Consider the following 19,663-nt stretch of genomic DNA (forward strand, 5'->3'; position numbering starts at 1 on the left):
ATACATTGCACAGGGCAGTTGGTTGTCAGGATAAGCTTGTCTGGCAATACAGGGGTCAGTATATCCCATAAGTGAAATAACTAAATGAATACTTGTAAGAGAACTTTAGGTTACGACTGTAACCCAGGTTCTCTGATAATATGAGTGAGGTATTTCACTTATGGGGTATTATGACTCCTGTATTATTTTTAAAAGACTCAGACGCTGTGTTTGACCTTTTTTATAGGGTAGGAGGGACACCCTTCCCCGACACACACGTCTCGATGTCCAGCCAAACATGGCTGGCGTAGTGTAATAAAGGCTTCTGACAAATACGCTGGGGGCGTATCCCATATGTGAAATCCCTCACTCATACTATCAGAGAACTGGGGTTACGGTCGTAACCTAATGTTTTTCAAAGCCAAACCCACCACTGGTGTGCATGGCCAAAGAGCTCTATTTTAATGTTATCTGACCAAAGCACTGGTTCCAATCCAAGTGCCAATGCCATTTAGCAAACTCCAGAGGGGGCTGTGATCAGATGACATACAAATAGAGCTCTCTCATTCAAGGGGCTTTATTGGCATGGGAAACAGAAGTTCCAAAAGAATAGTCATTACAAATGTCATTGTGTGTTGTAACGATGTACAAATGGTTAAAGTACAAAAGAGAAAATAAATATGGGTTATATTTATAATGGTGGTTGTTCTTCACTGGTTGACCTTTTCCTGTGGCAACAGGTCACAAATCTTGCTGCTGTGATGGCGCACTGGTATTTCACCCAGTAGATGTTGGAGTTTGTCAATCAGGTTTGTTTTTGAATTCTCTCTCTCAAAAATGTAGGAACTTATTTAGAATAGTGAATTTGGTGATTTGCTAACACAAATAACCTAGGTCAATACACTAGCATTTAAGTGATTTTATAAGTTATATAAAATGCCTCCCTATCCCATCTGGGGTGTTGCAGGCAGCCAGTAGTTTAGGAATTCTATTATGGTTCAAACATTCAAAAGTGCAGATGGATGCCTTCTTAGATGAAACCGCCCAGACCCTCAAATGTCCCATGACCTCATCTCGAGACATTCGATTGGCTAAAATGAGTTTTCCCTGACAACATCCGGACCAATCTTATTTGCCGTTATACAGCGCGAAAGTTGAATGGGTTTGTTTTGTGAGAGACGTTTTAGCTTTTGTCTGTGCCCATCGGTTTTCCTCTGTCTACAATACATTCAATAACAAGGTACGCGATAGTTATACCTTCTGGATTAAAATGTCCACCCGATTTGCTACTTTTCCAGCAACCTCTTACGCTCTGTTTCCTACGGGTTGCAAAACGTTCATAATATATAACAGTATTACTAGTAGGTAAACTGCTAGTTAGGTAGGCAACGCGGTCGAGAGTGAACGCCGTCTCACGGGTGTTCACACTAGTAAAATATTCTAGATCTGTTACTGATCATCTATATTTATATTTTTTAGGAATATCGAGGATCTGCCTTGTGCCCGAAGAAAATGGCCACAGTTACAAGAAAGAACACCAACTTAAAAACGGTAAGGTAAATATGGGTGCTTTCGTAAATTCTCTCTGGCAATCTAATCCGATTTCAGAGCAGAATTGCTGATGAATTTAGGAACGCTCAACACCCGTTGAATATGGCGGGTGTCAGTAAACGTCGGGGGGAAAAACGGAATTAATTTGTTTCCAGCAGCACAGCACAGTCACCAACGGTCTGTATAACATGAAAACAGCCTAACCTGCTCTGCTAGGGCGAGTAAAATGGTCAGTGTGGTGTTCTCTCATATTGTGTCTAGAAGTAGCTACCAAGCTAGCTAACGTTAGCCAGTTAGCTTGGGTGCTTGACTGCCGTTGTGAGGTCAGAACACTTGGATCAACTTGCCATAGCGTTCGGTGTGCGCTCTGATCGTTCCGGGGGCTAAACGCTCTGAATTTACTAACGCCCAGAGCACACTCTGGCACTCCAGGTTGAATTTAACCCCCCTCCCCCCCTATGTATTATGTCTAATTTATCTATCATGTTTCTTTGTCCTGTCCGCTATTATTAGTGCAACAAAGAGAATGCCAAACCAACAAGTGGATCCACTAAGTGTTTAATTACCAGAGCTGCTCCTACTAAAACAGTGGCCGCTCAATCTGCCCCTCTGCATTCCAAGAGCAATAAAAAGGAGGACTTGGGAAAGGGAGAGGATGCTCTAAAGAAGGTCAAGACGGAGCAGAAAGATGTGTTGGCAACAACCACTGGCGATACGAAGAGACGCAACACCTTCAGCCAAGCCTTCCTCACCAAACAGGCTGTCAGCCAGAGAAAGCTGGTTGCAGACGCCCCAAAGCCTCCAGCTACCGTCCCTGTCAAACCTGGCACATACAAAGGCAAGGTTGTCCAATCTAAAATAAGCTCCTTCAGGAAGCCTAGTGGCCTGGGGGGAGGGCTAGAAAGCAAAGCAGCTGCGAAGACCGCTGTGCCCAAAGCTAAGAGCCAACAGCCTGGAAATTTGACAAAGTCCAAATCCGTTGCTGATTTGCCTGGGCGTGGCACGTTTAAGCCCCCCCAATCATGTCAACCCTCAAGATCCAAGTCTGTGTCCAATGGGCCTCCTCCAGTCTCCAAGTGTCCAGTCCCAGCTATACGCCGTCCCACGGGCCTTCACTCTATAGTCCCTCCTTTCAGAACTGCTCCATTTACCACAGCTTGCCCAAGCTCCACTAGGTCTGCCATGACATCTAAGGGGAAAGAGCTACCGCAGGGCACCAAGCCTAAGATGACGGTGGCAACTGACAAGAAGGTTCACAAGATTCCAGTTGCCAGCACCCGAAGCCAGTACAGGGCTAACACAGAGACTGCTGAAGAGAGAAGGTTTGCGATTTATAATTTTTTTACATTACATTCTTGGAAATGGTCAAATAACTGGGTCAAGTGCTCAAAATTGTTTTAACTGATGTTTTTGATTCCCAGGACAAAGCTGGCAGAGTGGCTGGCATCCAAGGGAAAGACTCTGAAGAGGCCTCCCATATCAGCAGTGGCACCCCCAAAGTCTAAACTATTTGTGCATCCAGAGCCTGAAGTGCACCCAGAATCCACAGCTGTCTCTCAACTAAAGACCAATGTTGCGCCTCAGCCCGTTGACCAGGAGTCCCAACAACCCGTTGATGAGCCTGAACCGACTGTTCGGCTTAAAAACGACCAGGTGGTCATTGAACAGGAGGCAGCCTGTGCCTCAACTCCACTGACAATGAACATAACATTGGACCTGCTTGACAACTCTGATACAGATTTTCTTCCTGTTGATCCAGAGGTCAGAATGAATGAATGATGTAAGAAACCTATATACTGTTTTATTCATAAAAACTCTTAAATATAACCTAATTGCCTCTGTCGTATGTCTCATCACAGATTGTGGTCAACCTTCGTGATGCATTGGAGAAGCCCTCAGCATGTGTGGATGGTACATTTTGTGGTTAATGCATTTACATTCACAGCAAACACAAATGCAGACAAATTTACTTGCTCATTTGATGTTGTCTTCCTTTTTGAAATTATGCAACACAGGCTCAAATAGTGTAAGAGATGTTAACTGTAGTAACATGTTATATTCATTGGTGTTTCTGTTTTAGAAGACCCGAATGAGAAAAGGGATGAATCTAAAGAGAAAATGGTGGAGAGACTGACAAATAAGGAATTTGAAGAAAGGAATGAGTCTCCTGTGAATAAGGATGTTGAAGTGAAATGTGAAGTGGGTGAGGGAGCTTCAGAGCAGAAAGTAAGGAAGGGTTATATTGATGAAGTTCATGACGACGGTGACTGTTTGATGGAGACGACACCAGAGGCAGACGGTACATCGGTGGTGAAATACAGTGTGAAGACAACTCCATACCTGCAAAGGTGAGATTTCTTGTCTTTAAAAATACCTGCTGTAATCATCACTTCCATTTATAGCAACTTCTGGAGGTCATGGAGAACAGCACTACTTTACATCTCTATATTGAAATGTATATTCAACTGACATGGCTTTCAACTAATCACAGAATGCTGTCCATCTCTTTCCCCTTTCTAGTGTTAAGAGAAAAATCGACGGTGAGGCATGTGCAAGTGGTTCCAGGCGAAAGAGCACCATCAAGGATCTGAAGTTTCTGACACCAGTCCGTCGATCCTGTCGCATCCAGCGAACGGCATCCCGCCTGCCTGGGATGCTAACAGACCATGACACCTGTGTGTCCTCGCTGGCTGAGCTGGTGAAGCTGGACGACGATGCCAATGCCTACATCTACAGGAGGAACCCTGCCCTTCTGGCAGACCTGCCTGACCATCCCAAAGACCTGGAGAGGTTCTGAGTCTTTGGATGAGTGTGAAGAAGAGGCCTGAAAAGGAAGATAAAACATGTGGAGTTGATCGGCACTTTACAGAAGGGGTATTAAAATAATGAAAATAGATTTGCTATTTTACATAATGTTTGTTAATCCAAATTGTGATAATATGGACTGTGTGGCAGACTAATATTACTGATCCACTAAGACTTGGTGCCTCAATTAGGCATGCCTTTTTGTTCTTCTGTTTCTTATTTCTCTTTGTGTTGTCACTTCTCATAAGGAAGACTGGTTTGCTATACCTTGATCTGCTACACCTCCTATTCTATTTATTGTATACTGTTTTTATGACTATTGTTTGTTCTTTTATTGGCAGAGTTGATACATTAATATCTACCACAAAGTTTTACCATAGATTTAATCATGTACACCACCTTTTATCGGAAAATCTGTGTTACTCATCAAGGAAAAGTGACATTTTTTTAATAAAAAAAAGCTAAATACGTGTCTGGTAGAATTATTGCTGTTGCAATTTTAAATGGGAAATTCTGATAAATTGACAACTCACTGGCTGCAACTTGTCCCTTAATAAATAGTAATGCTACCTAACAACTTTTAGAGGGCCAAACATAAGCAATGTAAGAACTCTTTAAAAATGTTGTGTAGATTGAGCAGGAATATCTTTAACCAAACAACAGGTGTAAGCAGAGTTTTTACACCAAATCAATGAAGTGAAAAATTATTCCTTAGATAATTGTCATGATTAACGCTGTCTTAAATAAAATTGTATTTGACGAATGTTTCCGAATACAACAGGTGTAGTAGACCTTACAGTGAAATGCTTACTTTACAAGCCCTTAACCAACACTGCAGTTAAGAAAAATAAGTGATTACTATATTAACTGAAGAGCAACAAAATAACAATAACGAGGCCCTATAAAGGGGGTACTGGTACCGTGTAAATGTGCAGGGGCACAGGTTGAGGTAATATGTATGTAGGTAAATATAGGTAAATTGACTATGCATAGATAATAAACAGTGAGGGGGGATCAATGCAAATAGTCCAGGTAGACATTTGGTTAGCTTTTCAGGAGTCTTATGGCTTGGGGATAGAAGCTGTTAAGAAACCTTTTGGACCTAGACTTGGCCCTCCGGTACCGCTTGCCGTGCAGATGGAGAGAGAACAGTCTATGATTAGGGTGCCTGGAGTTTTTGGCAATTTTTAGGGCCTTCCTCTGACACTGGTATAGAGGTCCTGGATGGCAGGAATCTTGGCTCCGGTGATGTATTGGGCCATACGTACTACTCTCTGTAGTGCCTTGTGGTCTGAGGCCGAGCAGTTGCCATACCAGGCGGTGATGCAACCAGGTGATGCTTTTGATGGTGCAGCTGTAGACCGTTTTGAGGATCTGGGGACCCACACCAAATCTTTTCAGTCTCCTGACGGGGAATAGGCGTTGTTGTGCCCTCTATCCAACTGTCTTGGTGTGTTTGGACCATGACAGTTCGTTGGTGATGTGGACACTAAGGAACTTGAAGCTCTCAACCTGCTCCACTACAGCCCCGTCGATGAGAATATGGGTGTTTGCTCGGCCCTTTTCCTGAAGTCCACGATCATCTCCTCCCTGATCACGTTGAGGGAGAGGTTATTATCCTGGCACCACACTGCCAGGTCTCTGATCTCCCTATAGACTGTCTCATTGTCAGTGATCAGGCCTACCACTGTTGTGTCGTCGGCAAACTTGATGGTGTTTGAGTCGTGCTTGGCCATACAGTCATGGGTGAACATGGAGTACAAGAGGGGGCTGAGCACGCACTCCTGAGGGGCCACTGTGTTGAGGATCACCATGGCAGATGTTGTTACCAACCCTTATCACCTGGAGGTGGCCCGTCAGGAAGTCCAGTTGCGATATGCAAATTGGTGTAGATCTAGGGTTTCTGGGGGTAATGATGTTGATGTGAGCCATGATCAGCCTTTCAAAGCATTTCATGACTACAGATTTGAGTGCTACGGGTCAGTAGTTATTTAGGCAGGTTACCTTGGTGATCTTGGGCACAGGGACTATGGTGGTCTGCTTGAAACATGTTGGTATTACAGACTCGGTCAGGGATGGGTTAAAAATGTCAGTGAAGGCACTTGCCAGTTGGTCAGCGCATGCTCGGAGTACGCGTCCTGGTAGTCCGTCTGGCCCCAGAGAGCGCGATCCCACAGTTGTCTCGAACAGCTGGTGCTCTCATGCATGCTTCAGTGTTGCTTGCCTCGAAGCGTGCATAGAAGTAATTTAGCTCGTCTGGTAGCCTCGTGTCACTGGGCAGCTCACGGCGGTGTTTTTCCCTTAGTAGTCCATAATAGTTTGCAAGCCCTGCCACATCAGATGATTGTCAGAGCCGGTGTAGTAAAATTCAATCTTAGCCCTGTAATGCCTGTTTGATGGTTCGTTGGAGGGCATAGCTGGATTAGATTCCTGCTCCTTGAATGTGGCAGCTCTACCCTTTAGCTCAGTGTGGATGTTGCCTGTAATCCATGGCTTCTGGTTGGGGTATGTACATACAGTCACTGTTGGGGCGACATCATCGATGCACGTATTGAAGGCAGTGAGTGACTAAGGTGGTGTACTCAATCCCATCAGAAGAATCCCGGGAACATATTCCAGTCTTTGCTTGCAAAACAGTCCTATAGTTTAGGATCTGCGTCGTCTGACCACTTCCGTATTGAGCGAGTCACTGGTACTTCCTGCTTTAGTTTTTGCTTGTAAGCAGGAATCAGGGAGGGAGAGCCTTGTACACGTCTCTGTGTGTGGAGTAAAGGTGGTGTAGAGTTTTTTTTTTCTCTGGTTGCACACGTAACAGGCTGGTAGAAAACGGATTTAAGTTTCCCTGCATTTAAGTCCCCGGCCACTAGGAGCGCCGTCTCTGGATGAGCATTTTCTTGTTTGGAGGCAGCTGTTCTATCTTGCCGATGCAAGGAAAACCCAGCCAGCTGAATGTTATCCATGTCGTCGTTCAGCCACGACTGTGAAACATAAGATATTACAGTTTTTAATGTCCCGTTGGTAGGATAGTCTTGATCGGAGCTCATCCAGTTTATTATCCAATGATTGCACGTTGGCTAATAGGACTGATGGTAGAGGCGGGTTAACAGCTCGCCGTTGGATTCTTACAATGCACCCTGACCTACAACCCCTATATCTCTGTCTCTTCTTCATGCGAATGACGGGGATTAGGCCTTGTCCGGTGTCTGAAGTAAATCCTTTGTCCACTCGTTAAATAAAAAAACTTTGTCCGGTACGAGGAAGCCCACCTCTCACTACCATATTTCCTCCCCTCACTAGTGGGAGAAGTTCGAACGAGATAGATTTAGTCAAATATTCTGCACATTTTCTCATCGATGAAACATTTGATCTCAATAGAGTTTTCTGTTCCTAAAACTATAATATGTTAAGAACAGAGTGTACTACGATTTGTCAACTTTAACCATTGCATAAGTTTTTAAAAATTGCGTTGTTTAGAAAAAGTGCAAATGCACACTTCACAGAGTAGGCGTTCCCTAACGGAAATATTAATATAAATTGTAATTATTTTTGCCTCTATGGCCTATTTATTGGCTACCTCCCTACTCTTCTACATTTGCACACAATGTACATAGATTTTTCTTTTCTTCTGTGTTATTGACTGTACTTTTGTTAATGTGTAACTCTGTGTTGTTTTTCTCGCACTGCTTTGCTTTATCTTGGTCAGGTCGCAGTTGTAAATGAGAACTTTTTCTCAACTGGCCTACCTGGTTAAATAAAGGTGAAATTAAAAAATTAAAACATTGCCAGCACGCACATCTAGAAATGTTATGTAGTCTAACATGCTTCCTCCATGCAGTAGATGGCGCTAACACGTTTAATTCGGAAAGGTTTGACATTTTCGTTTTTTGGCTGACATTGGCTGTCTTTTTTAATTTTATTCATAACTAATCAATACAAAAAGTACATGGGGGAACACATTTATAATTCTAACAGCTTTTTTTGTTGCCAGAGTCTTTAATTGCCTTAAAATATAGTTCCATTTATTTTTGCAAGGTAATAAAATGTGGTGTTTTGCTTGTCAATTTACATTTGTGAATATAAAATTTGGCCAAAATAATAATGAAATGAATTACATAAAATTGTTTCAACTTATTTCTACCATAAGTAAAGAATCCAAGCATCACATTTCTCTGTAATAGTGTAAAATCTTCATAAATGTATTCAATTGTAAATCTTCTGATGTCTTGCCACAGATTCCTTACATGGATACAATGCCAAAAAAGATGCAACACTGTTTCTGGGTGGTCATTACAAAAGGTACAATTTAAAAAACTTTTTTTTTTACTTCTTCATATAGTGGTTGGCAGGATAATATTTATTAATAATTTTAAAAGAAAGTTTCTTCATTTCGTTAATAAGTACGTATGTGTGTGGCAAAAGACATTATCAATAAAACCATTCCAATAAGGCATGACATAAGGTATAGTTGAAACAAGGTTCGTGTTTCTCTGTTGTTGAGTGGACTCCTTACCCAATTAAAGTTGACATTTAAAACCGTTAAGGTATCCCAACGATCCCAAATAGCGTTCAATATTGTGACAGACATGCGCACTGGGATGTGACGTTAGCAAAGCATTGTGGGAAGATGGTTTTTCGCGCGTCCCGTTGTTTCCTCCAGGACTCAAGGCCACGCATTCTGCTCGTCTATTCTTTAGTAATTTCAGGGTAAAGTGAATATTCAAAATTACTTTTGAAAAGCAGCATATTAGCAAAACTAACAATGTCGAACTTTTGCGCAGCACCGAATTGCACCACAAGAAGCAATGAGTCAGCATCGCCATTATTCAGGTTTCCAAGCGACACTGAAAGGTATAGTACCAATCTGACTAAGTCATGGTTCATTGCTTGACATTACGTAATGTACTGTCTTTTAATTGCACGGAAAGGTAGCCTAACGTTAGCTGTCAGCCAGAGATGTGCTTCGAGTAGTATCTCGCCTATTAGTTAGTTTTGCTGCATGCTTGCAGAGATAAATGCATAGCTATCCCTTTGAGTTTTGTAAATCAGTAGGCCTTATTTTTAACACCAGAAAGCTAGCTTACTAGAGATGGCTTTCGGAATAACACAATGTTTTAGTTTGCATGTTCTTGTCAACGGGGCACACGTCATTATACCATTGTCGTCTATGGTAGTCATCACAGGAGGTTGGTGATACCTTAATTGGGGAGCACGGGCTCGTGGTAATGACTGGAGCGGAATGGGTGTAATGGTATCAAATACATACATTTGATGCCATTCCATTTGCTTCGTTCCAGCCATTTATGAGCCGTCCTCCCCTCACTAGTCTCCACTATGTTCAGTGATAGTTAATTGTATACATTTGAATTTTGTTTTGTTTGTCTTGCACAGATGCAAGCAGTGGGTGGACAACTGCCATTGCAAGGATCTTGAAGATAAAACACCTGACCAGCTAAACAGACACTACAGACTTTGTGTTAACCACTTTGAACCATCCATGATTTGTAAAGCAGTAAGTGATGTTGATGCTCGAGCTTAATGTTTCTTTGGCCTAACTGAAGCATATAAAGGTGCAACATGGAGAAATTGCTCTGCCATTTTCTGGTGGCTAAAATTCTAATAGTATAATTTCAGTTTGTGAAAAAACAAGCAATGAAAGTGTAGAGGATCATTGTACCATCTAAACCGCTGTGAAATATATTTTCAATAACCAAAATATTGTATTTTAAGTTTGAAGCTGGTGTACAAAACCGAAAGTAAAAGATGCAAAACTTAAGAAAAGGAAGCATATAAATATATCACATAGAACTGACCTACTTCTTAGAACTGACCTACTTCTTAGAACTGACCTACTTCATAGAACTGACCTACTTCTTAGAACTGACCTACTTCTTAGACTTGCGTTCAATGAGATTGATTAACATTTCTATGTGAATTTTGTCATCACCCAAAAAGTTAAATATGTAGCTTTAACATTTGAAATGGATGTAGTTGAACAGAGATGTGCACCCCAGTGCTACATACCCATCAAATAGGTTATGTTAATCTCTTATCTTTCATATTTTCAGAGTCCTTACAGGACAAAGCTGAAGGATAATGCCACACCAACCATCTTTGACTTAACAAGCCACCCCAATAATCCACAATGTAGGCAACGCAAGAGGATTAAAGAGCTGGTATGGGTTTCTTCTCCATTTACCAAATCACAAGTGAAATATTCAGTGTATTTCTTAAAATTTTTAAAGGCTTCTTCTAACAGCTTGGTATTGACTGTTTCTCTCTTTCTATTGTAGAGTAAAGCTGAAGCAGGACAAATGAAAGAGAGGAAAAGTAAGTTGTGCATCCAATTTACGTTGAACAACAGTTTATTTGTTGAGGCTGTTTTAAAATGTAATATGATAATAATAAAGGTTTACATTTAATGACCAGCAATGAAGGCTGTCTTTCTCTCTTCATCATAAGACAATGCACGATCACAGGACCCACAAGCAAAAAGTTACGTTAATCCTCTTTTCCCAATATTGATTTGTTTGTCTATAGAGGACTCGGCGGACCAGTCAAAAACTAACACAAATTATGCGGAAGGTCAAGATGACCCTGAGACAAACGACACCACCCAGCTGACCTCTAAGGAGAAGGAGCATAGAGAATACCTCAAATCACTATTTGAAGTTATTGTAGTATTGGGCAAACAAAACATACCTCTGAATAGACATACCAAGGAGGTGCAGGAGAGCAAGTGCCTTACTCCGAGCAACTTCAAGGCATTGTTGGAGTACCGAATGAATGCTGGTGGTGACGACGCTCTTAGGAAAAGGTTTGAGATGAGTGCTATGAACGCAGAGTGCTGCACCGTCACCCAGCAGATGCAGATGATGGAGGTCTGTGAGAGTTGCATCCGTGAGGAGCTCTTACGGGAAGTCCGAGAGGTTCGCTTCTTCTCATTAGTCACTGACGATGTGGTTGAAATCTCTGGCGAGAGCCACCTCCCCATGTTCTTGCGTTTTTTGGACCAGGCCAACTGCTTGCGGGAGGATTTTGTGGGATTCCTTCCATTTGAGGGAGAAGATGAGATCCTGATGGAGAGGCTGCTGACTGAGGTGACAAAGAAGTGGGGTTTAAATATGGACTACTGTAGAGGGCAGGCCCACTTCAGCTCCGGTGTGCATTCTAGCAAAATAAAAGCCATTGCAACCAAACTCACAGAGATGTACCCCACAGCAGTGTACACACCAAGATCCACCTGTGCCTTAAATGCCTCACTGGCAAGTGGAGTGGCTTTGACAGGCGTTCAGATTGTCATGTCTACTTTCAAGAAGATTGAGTCTTTTTTCAATGAAGCTTCTTCACTGCAATTGGAGTTGGAGAATGCCATCTCCATTTTCTACCAGGGTAATGAAGAGAAGGCCAATGATCTGAAAGAGGCCTGCCGTACCAACTGGACAGTGAGACATGATGCATTTGAGGTAGCAGTCGATGTCCTGGAATCTCTTCTGCTCTGCATGGATAGTGTTCACGACAATGAAGATCTGAGGTGGAGTGACCAAGTCACAAATGATGCCTTGGAGATATCAGAGGCTCTGGCTGATTTTGAGTTTGTTGCAACATTGGTTGTGCTGAAAAACACCCTGTCATTCACAAGAGCCTTTGGCAAGAACTTGCAAGGGCCAACGATGGATGTCTACTTTGCTGCCAACAGCTTGACCGCTGTGTTGCACTCACTGAACGAGGTCTCTGACAACATTGATGTATACCATGAGTTCTGGTTTGAAGAGGCTGTTAACTTAGCCGCTGCACTGGAAATCCCGGTCAAGGTTCCCAGGCTCTACTTGAGAAAGCACCACGCAGAATCTGGAACAGAGATCCAGCCTGAGAGCTACTTTAAAGAACACCTGACCGCCCCGGTGGTGAGCCACGTCATCAATGAACTGAACGACCTCTTCTCTGAAAACCACCTCAACGCCCTGAGATGTCTGACGCTCGTCCCTGCTGTCATGGGGCAGTTGAAGTTCAACACTTCTGAGGAGAACAACGTGGAGATGTACAGGAGCGACCTTCCCAATGCAGACACACTCCCCACTGAGCTGCACTGCTGGAGGGTGAAGTGGAAGCACAGGGGCAAGGTGACCCTGCCCTCCACCGTCCATGAGACGCTGCAGCTGGCTGAAGTGAAGTTCTTCCCCAACGTGCTTGCCTTCTTGAGGGTGCTCTGCAACCTGCCAGTCCTGAGCCTTGATGTTGATGGCGATGCTTCTCGTAAACGCTTTCAGATGTACCTGGAGAACACACCTGACAAACACAGGTCCAAGAGTCTGGCGTTTCTGAACATACATTATAATGCCAGACATGACCTGGATATCATGGTTGATAGTTACATTAAGATGTACCCTGAAAATGAAAGTTATGAGAAAGTATGCCAGCCTGTTGACTAAATTACTTGTTATTTTATGTTAGTAGTAGTCTGTCCGTAGCATTTGTGACCTGAGCTTACCTATCACCTATTGGATGTTTGATATGTTTAAACCACTTATTATGGCTGTATATGTTTACCAATGCAAATATATACATTTTTTGTTGGGGAAAATCAATCATTAGTTTTAAACTGCAAAAAGTATGTGGACACCTGCTTGTCGAACATCGCATTAATATGGATGGTGAAGCGTAATTCATCACTCCAGAGAACGTGCTTCCACTGCTCCAGTCCAATGGCGCTGAGTTTTACCTCTCCAGCGGACACTTAGCATTGAGCATGGTGATCTTAGGCTTGTGTGCGGCTGCTCAGCCATGGAAACCCATTTCATTAAGCTCATTACGAACAGTTATTGTGCTGAACATTGCTTCCTGAGGCAACTGAGAACAGATGATTTTTACACACTTCAGCACTCGGTGGTTCCGCTCTGATCTTGTGTGCCTACCACTTTGCGGCTGAGCTGTTGTTGCTCCCAGATGTTTCCACTTCACAATAACAACACTTACAGTTGACCGAGGCAGCTCTAGCAGGGCAGAAATTTGATGAGCTGACTTGTTGAGAAGGTGGCGTCCTATGACTTTGCCACATTGAAAGTCACTGAGCTCTTCAGTAAGGCAATTCTACTGCCAATGTTTGTCTATTGAGGTTGTGTGGCAATGTGCTCGGATTTTATACATCTGTCAGCAACGGGTGTTTCATAAATAGCCACATCCACTAATTTGAAGGGGTGTCCACATACTTCTGTGTACAGCACCTTCAGAAAGTATTCATACCCTTAGACTTGTTCCACATTTTGAATAAAAAACATTTGTGAAAAATATACATTTATTCCTTCTACAATACCCCATAATGACAGTGTAAACATGTTTTTAGAAGTGTTAGCACATTTAAAAATGAAATGCATTAATATCTCATTTGCATAACTATTCACACTAGTGGTGCACGATGTATTATTGGAATCGGCTGATATTAGCTAAAAATGCCTAGTTTAACGCCCCGATGTCAAAGCTGATGTGCATACCTATATAACGTAGGTACATGATGCCACGTGAAAACGTTGCGCTATACGTGCAACATAGCATTCCTAAACTAGCTCACAATGTCTGCTGTGGATCGAGCAATCATTTGAAAGAGTAAAAAAAATGTCGGCGAGACAACTCAAAGGCGAAATCTATTGAAGCCAAGATAATGGAATTCATTGCCCTTGACAATCAATCGTTCTCTGTCGTGGGTGATATTGGCTTTCGCGACTGGTCGAGCGCTACCAAGTGCACTATTTTCAGATGTTTCCCTACCGGAGTTGCACAGTAATGGCGTCACTGCTATTAGCTTCATGACATGCATACTATGGAACGCCGTTTGAGTCTGCGTGTCAAAAAAGATACAGTAGCACTGTCAAAGCTGTACAAAAAAATCTGCATACACAGGCCACGAACGATGTGTTTACAATACCGCGTTGGTAATAAAGCAGAATTTGTTCGACCGCAATACAACCAGCCTGAAAACAATGACCAGTAGAACCTGCAGCCATTTATATTATTCTTAGCAATGATTTAGGAATCCTTGTAAGTATTAGCTAGGTTGCCACTTTTTGTTCGGTTATTGAAATTGAACTTCTGTTCGTGAAAATAAATAGCTAGTCGGCAACATAACCCTGTTGCCCAAAGCTAACGTAATAGGCAGCCAGCTAGCTTCATCTGGCTAGTGAGGCTCGACCGCAACGGGTTATGTGTTGTGAAGCTAGCCACAATAAGGATTGGGCACAATAGTGGCATTTCGGTTTGCCTTCAAAATAATGTCATTGACAGTAATACAAATGTAATTATGGCATTTTTATTTTGAAGGCTAACCGCAAAGTCCACTATTGTGACTAGCTTCACATAGATGGGTCTGACCACCATGAATCAAAAACGGTCTTATAATTAGTTATTTTAGATGACACCTACAACTATACAGTTAACTATAGCTACTGAAACGGATGTTGTGTTATTTGACATGCAAAGACCGAAATGGCATTCCATAGAAATACTGGTTGAGAATGGAACGACTGAACAACGACACAGCACAGCATGTAAGTGAAGTAAATAGGTTTTGATTATGTTTTACTGGTAATTGCCTCTCGACCCTGAGTCAATACTTTTTAGAAGCACCTTTTGCAGCTATTACAGCTGTGCCTCTCAGGGTAAGTCTCTAAAGCCTTGTTCACACTGCAGGCCGTAATGCTCAAATCAGTTTTGTTTTTCAAATCCGTTTTGGACTACAGACAGCACGTTACAAGTGACCAAATCGGATTTATTTGTGTGTTCAGACAGCAGTCATTTTCTGACACTGCTATGCTAGTTGTCATAATACGACGGGTGTGTGCGGTGGTGTAGGCTGATTGGTGATGTTCCCTATCACAACAATGCCTGCCATGGTCATTTCCCAATTGCCTTGAATGTTCAAAATCATAGAAAAGTGATCTTACATTTAAAGCCTCAAAGGATAGGATGATTCAACATTAAAAATGAATCCTAGCTAGGTAGGTGTTTTGGTTTCTAGCTCATTTTTTATTTTATTTTATTTTACCTTTATTTAACCAGGTAGGCAAGTTGAGAACAAGTTCTCATTTACAATTGCGACCTGGCCAAGATAAAGCAAAGCAGTTCGACAGATAAAACGACACAGAGTTGCACATGGAGTAAAAACAAACATACAGTCAATAATGCAGTATAAACAAGTCTATATACAATGTGAGCAAATGAGGTGAGAAGGGAGGTAAAGGCAAAAAAGGCCATGATGGCAAAGTAAATACAATATAGCAAGTAAAATACTGGAATGGTAGTTTAGCAATGGAAGAATGAGCAAAGTAGAAATAAAAAAATAATGGGGTGCAAAGGAGCAAAATAAATAAATTAAAATTAAATACAGTTGGGAAAGAGGTAGTTGTTTGGGCTAAATTATAGGTGGGCTATGTACAGGTGCAGTAATCTGTGAGCTGCTCTGACAGTTGGTGCTTAAAGCTAGTGAGGGAGATAAGTGTTTCCAGTTTCAGAGATTTTTGTAGTTCGTTCCAGTCATTGGCAGCAGAGAACTGGAAGGAGAGGCGGCCAAAGAAAGAATTGGTTTTGGGGGTGACTAGAGAGATATACCTGCTGGAGCGTGTGCTACAGGTGGGAGATGCTATGGTGACCAGCGAGCTGAGATAAGGGGGGACTTTACCTAGCAGGGTCTTGTAGATGACATGGAGCCAGTGGGTTTGGCGACGAGTATGAAGCGAGGGCCAGCCAACGAGAGCGTACAGGTCGCAATGGTGGGTAGTATATGGGGCTTTGGTGATAAAACGGATTGCACTGTGATAGACTGCATCCAATTTGTTGAGTAGGGTATTGGAGGCTATTTTGTAAATGACATCGCCAAAGTCGAGGATTGGTAGGATGGTCAGTTTTACAAGGGTATGTTTGGCAGCATGAGTGAAGGATGCTTTGTTGCGAAATAGGAAGCCAATTCTAGATTTAACTTTGGATTGGAGATGTTTGATATGGGTCAATACTTTTGTTTGTAAACAATTAACAAGCTAGTTGGCAACCGCACGTCCTTATCAAACTCAACAGATTAGCTAGCAAGAAAATATGCCGAATATCAGTCAATCGCTTAAGGGCAAATCAGATTTGAGCGTTCAGACAAAAGTCACATGGCCAATCAGATTTGTATCTGACCTTCATAGGTGGTTTGAAATGTAGCTTGAAATATCAGATTCCATGTGCTTTTTGGCTGTTCAGACTGCAGGACAAATAACAGAATCGGATATGCAAATAAAATAGGATTTCAGTCACTTCAAACTGCCAATGTGAACATGACTTGAGCTTTCCACACCTGGACTGTGCAACATTTCCCCATTTGATTCTTTGGCAACATCTTCAAGCACCTTCAAATTGGTTGTTGATCATTGCTAGACAACCAACTGTAACTCTGTCTTCTTGGTAAGCAACTCCAGTGTAGATTTATTTAACTAGGCAAGTCCGTAAAGAACAAATTCTTATTACAATGGCGGCCAAACCCGGGTGACGCTGGGCGAATTGTACGTGGCCCTATGGGACTCCCAATCACGGCCGGATGTGATACAGTCTAGGTACTGAGATGCAGTGCCTTAAACCGCTGCGCCACTCGGGAGCCTATTGGTTAAAGCGTTGGACTAGTAACTGAAAGGTTGCAAGATCGAATCCCGAGCTGACAAAGTTTTAAAAAATGGTCGTTCTGCCGCTGAACAAGGCATCTAACCCACTGTTCCTAGGCCGTCATTGAAAATATGAATTTGTTCTTAACTGACTTGCCTAGTTAAATAAAGATGTAAATTATGTTTTTGCTCTAGGATTTTGCCTGTAAAACTCCCCAGTCCTTAACGATTACAAGCATACCCATAACATGATGCAGCCATCACTATGCTTGAAAATATGGAAAGTGGTACTCAGTATTTTTTTGTATTGGATTTGTCCCAAACTACTTTTTGTCCTGAAAGGTTTTTATTGCTTTGCTGCATTTTTTTTCCAGAATTACTTGTTGCAAGCAGAATGCATGTTTTGGAATATTTCTATTCTGTACAGTCTAACTTTTCACTTGTCAATTGGGTTAGTATTGTGGAAGAACTACAATGTTGATCCATCTTCAATTGTCTCCTATCACAACCAATAAACTCTTAACTTTATTACAGTCACCATTGGCTTCATGGTGAAATCGCTGTAGAGGAAGGAAAGCCCTCAGCAACTGATTTAGGAAGGATTCAGGTATCTTTGTTGTGACTGGGTGTATTGATACACCATCCAGTGTAATTATTAACTTCACCATGCTCAAAGGGATATTCAATCAATTTTACCCATCTACCAATAGGTACCCTTCTTATCGAGCCATTGGGAAACCTCCCTGGTCTTTGGTTGAATCTGTTTGAAATTCACTCATCGACTGAGGGACCTTTTACAGTTATCTATGTGTGGGGAACTGAGATGAGGTAGTCATTCAAAAATCATGTTGAACACTATTGTTACACACAGTCCATGCAACTTGTGACATGTTAAGCAAATTTTTACTCCTGAATTGATTTAGGCTTGCCATTACAAAGGGGTTGAATACTTACTGAGTCAAGACATTTCAGCTTTTCATTTTGAATTAATATGTCAAACCAAGAAACAATGTCATACTCGTTTGAACCAGACAGTAGATGGCCTTCACGTAGAGACCGAGGGTCGCTGTTTCGCTCGCTCAGATGCTTTCTCCTGTGAGATACATTGTCTCTTGCAAATTGAAGGAAAATGATTAAACACAGACAAAATGTAATGGTATTTTTAAAACATTTTTGGGAAGCCTGGTTTCTCTTGGCGTCCATGAATACATGCCACTGAATTTATGTATAGGTAATTTATGTTTATGCGACTGGAAATGTAATATGTAAACTTGTCTCGTTCCCAGTAGACACTAACACCTTTGGCCGACTTATCAAAATGCGTAGGGAATATGTAGTTTGGAGTGTTTACACATTGCAAGACATCAGAATAGCATGTTGATGCTTGTCAGACATAAACCATTTAAAATGTAGACATTTATAAATACATCTGCAAGATGTCTTGCCAATTGGCAAACTCTCCATACTACATTTTAGGCTTATGTTTAGATGTACAGTTTCTGCAATCTGGGTTGAAGTGCTCCCTCTTGTAAGACCAATTTGAAAGAAATACAGTTGATGTAAATTGTATTCATTTTGTAAAAATGATCGTTAGAAATGAAAAAAAAAGTTTTTGATTCAGTCTAATGAGAATTGCAATTGTCATTCATTTGATAATTACACCATTTTATTTGGCTTACCTGTTTGTTTGGGTGATAGCATTATCTCTGAAATAAATGGAAGGTTTTTCCTCATTGACTTTGATCACACGAAGCCAATATAATCTCTGTCTAATTATAACCAGATGGAGTTTTCAAACCTTTTCCATAGGCTCTTTGGTACAACCATTAACTCCTCTAGTCATGTAACGTGAGAAGTAGGCAGTACATTTCATGAGCCTCGTGGTATTTCCGATATCACCTACTCGGTTTTGTCATAACTGTATTTTTGTAAATTCAGGATATCAAAATACATTTGATATTACAGTACTCAACTGCATACATAGAGGGAAAATATGCAGATATACACTTTTTACGAGATTCAGAGATCAATGAAGATTGACTAGAGAGTAAGGCTACGACCGGAAGTGACCTTTCGTAGCAGGTTAGGAGAGCATTTTAGCTAACCGTAGGCTAAATAAGAATGTGTTGTTTTTTTTCACCCAATTTTTCAGTTTTTGATTTGTTCAAGTTTGAAATATCCAATAAATGTCATTCCACTTCATGATTGTGTCCCACTTGTTGATTCTTCACAAAAAAAATACAGTTTTATATCTTTATGTTTGAAGCCTGACATGTGGCAAAAGGTCGCAAAGTTCAAGGGGGCCGAATACTTTCGCAAGGCACTGTATATATATATATATATATATATATACTCCTGACTGACATTGTTTGTCATATTTAGATTCTTAATTCCATTATTTTACTTTTAGATTAGTGTGTATTGTTAGATACTACTGCACTGTTGGAGCAAGCATTTCGTGACACCTGCAATAACATCTGCTAAATATGTGTATGGACCAATACTATTTTATTTTATTTGGCCCTCCCGCCCCTACGAGAGGGCAGCTCTTCTGTCTTGGCACCCCATTGGTGGAACCAGCTTCCCCTGAAGTGAGGACAGCAGAGTCCCTGCCCATCTTCCGAAAACATCCCAAAAAAGTATATTTAATAATCACACAGCACCCCTCACCCCCATTAGCCCCTTCTTTTTTTCTTGAATTTATT

General features: G+C 41.7%; 2 protein-coding genes across 4 annotated transcripts; both read left to right on the forward strand.

Moving 5' to 3' along the window:
• Positions 1 to 974: 974 nt before the first annotated feature.
• On the forward strand, positions 975 to 4,805 carry LOC109873137 (cytoskeleton-associated protein 2-like). 2 transcript variants are annotated; one of them, XM_020464698.2, is made up of 7 exons: positions 975 to 1,219; positions 1,459 to 1,530; positions 2,044 to 2,852; positions 2,952 to 3,291; positions 3,390 to 3,441; positions 3,614 to 3,878; positions 4,051 to 4,805. In XM_020464698.2, the coding sequence occupies exons 2-7, from the start codon at positions 1,492 to 1,494 to the stop codon at positions 4,325 to 4,327; spliced, it is 1,782 nt and encodes a 593-aa protein (XP_020320287.1). In that variant the 5' UTR covers positions 975 to 1,219; positions 1,459 to 1,491; the 3' UTR covers positions 4,328 to 4,805. The 2 variants fall into 2 exon arrangements, with proteins under 2 accessions (XP_020320287.1, XP_020320286.1); XM_020464697.2 differs by having other exon boundaries at positions 980 to 1,219; positions 3,611 to 3,878.
• A 4,087-nt stretch (positions 4,806 to 8,892) lies between these two features.
• LOC109872876 (52 kDa repressor of the inhibitor of the protein kinase) lies at positions 8,893 to 12,916 on the forward strand. 2 transcript variants are annotated; one of them, XM_031808114.1, is made up of 6 exons: positions 8,905 to 9,039; positions 9,114 to 9,183; positions 9,724 to 9,844; positions 10,401 to 10,508; positions 10,626 to 10,662; positions 10,873 to 12,916. In XM_031808114.1, exons 3-6 carry the CDS (start codon positions 9,830 to 9,832, stop codon positions 12,762 to 12,764), a joined length of 2,052 nt encoding a protein of 683 aa, XP_031663974.1. In that variant the 5' UTR covers positions 8,905 to 9,039; positions 9,114 to 9,183; positions 9,724 to 9,829; the 3' UTR covers positions 12,765 to 12,916. The 2 variants fall into 2 exon arrangements, with proteins under 2 accessions (XP_020319872.1, XP_031663974.1); XM_020464283.2 differs by having other exon boundaries at positions 8,893 to 9,183.
• The last annotated feature ends 6,747 nt before the right edge of the window (positions 12,917 to 19,663 follow it).

This window comes from Oncorhynchus kisutch, linkage group LG28, assembly GCF_002021735.2.
Source record: "Oncorhynchus kisutch isolate 150728-3 linkage group LG28, Okis_V2, whole genome shotgun sequence".
NCBI classification, from domain to species: Eukaryota; Metazoa; Chordata; class Actinopteri; order Salmoniformes; family Salmonidae; genus Oncorhynchus; species Oncorhynchus kisutch.

What these genes read in the sequence shown, in the direction of transcription:
- LOC109873137 (XM_020464697.2), top strand. Translation starts at nt 1,492, where the DNA reads ATGGCCACAGTTACAAGAAAGAACACCAACTTAAAAACG. An exon ending in AGAACACCAACTTAAAAACG is followed by an intron (nt 1,531 to 2,043) that starts GTAAGGTAAATA and finishes CGCTATTATTAG; the next exon opens with TGCAACAAAGAGAATGCCAA. An exon ending in ACAACTCCATACCTGCAAAG is followed by an intron (nt 3,879 to 4,050) that starts GTGAGATTTCTT and finishes TCCCCTTTCTAG; the next exon opens with TGTTAAGAGAAAAATCGACG.
- LOC109872876 (XM_020464283.2), top strand. Translation starts at nt 9,095, where the DNA reads ATGTCGAACTTTTGCGCAGCACCGAATTGCACCACAAGAAGCAATGAG. An exon ending in CATCCATGATTTGTAAAGCA is followed by an intron (nt 9,845 to 10,400) that starts GTAAGTGATGTT and finishes TCATATTTTCAG; the next exon opens with AGTCCTTACAGGACAAAGCT. An exon ending in ACAAATGAAAGAGAGGAAAA is followed by an intron (nt 10,663 to 10,872) that starts GTAAGTTGTGCA and finishes GTTTGTCTATAG; the next exon opens with AGGACTCGGCGGACCAGTCA.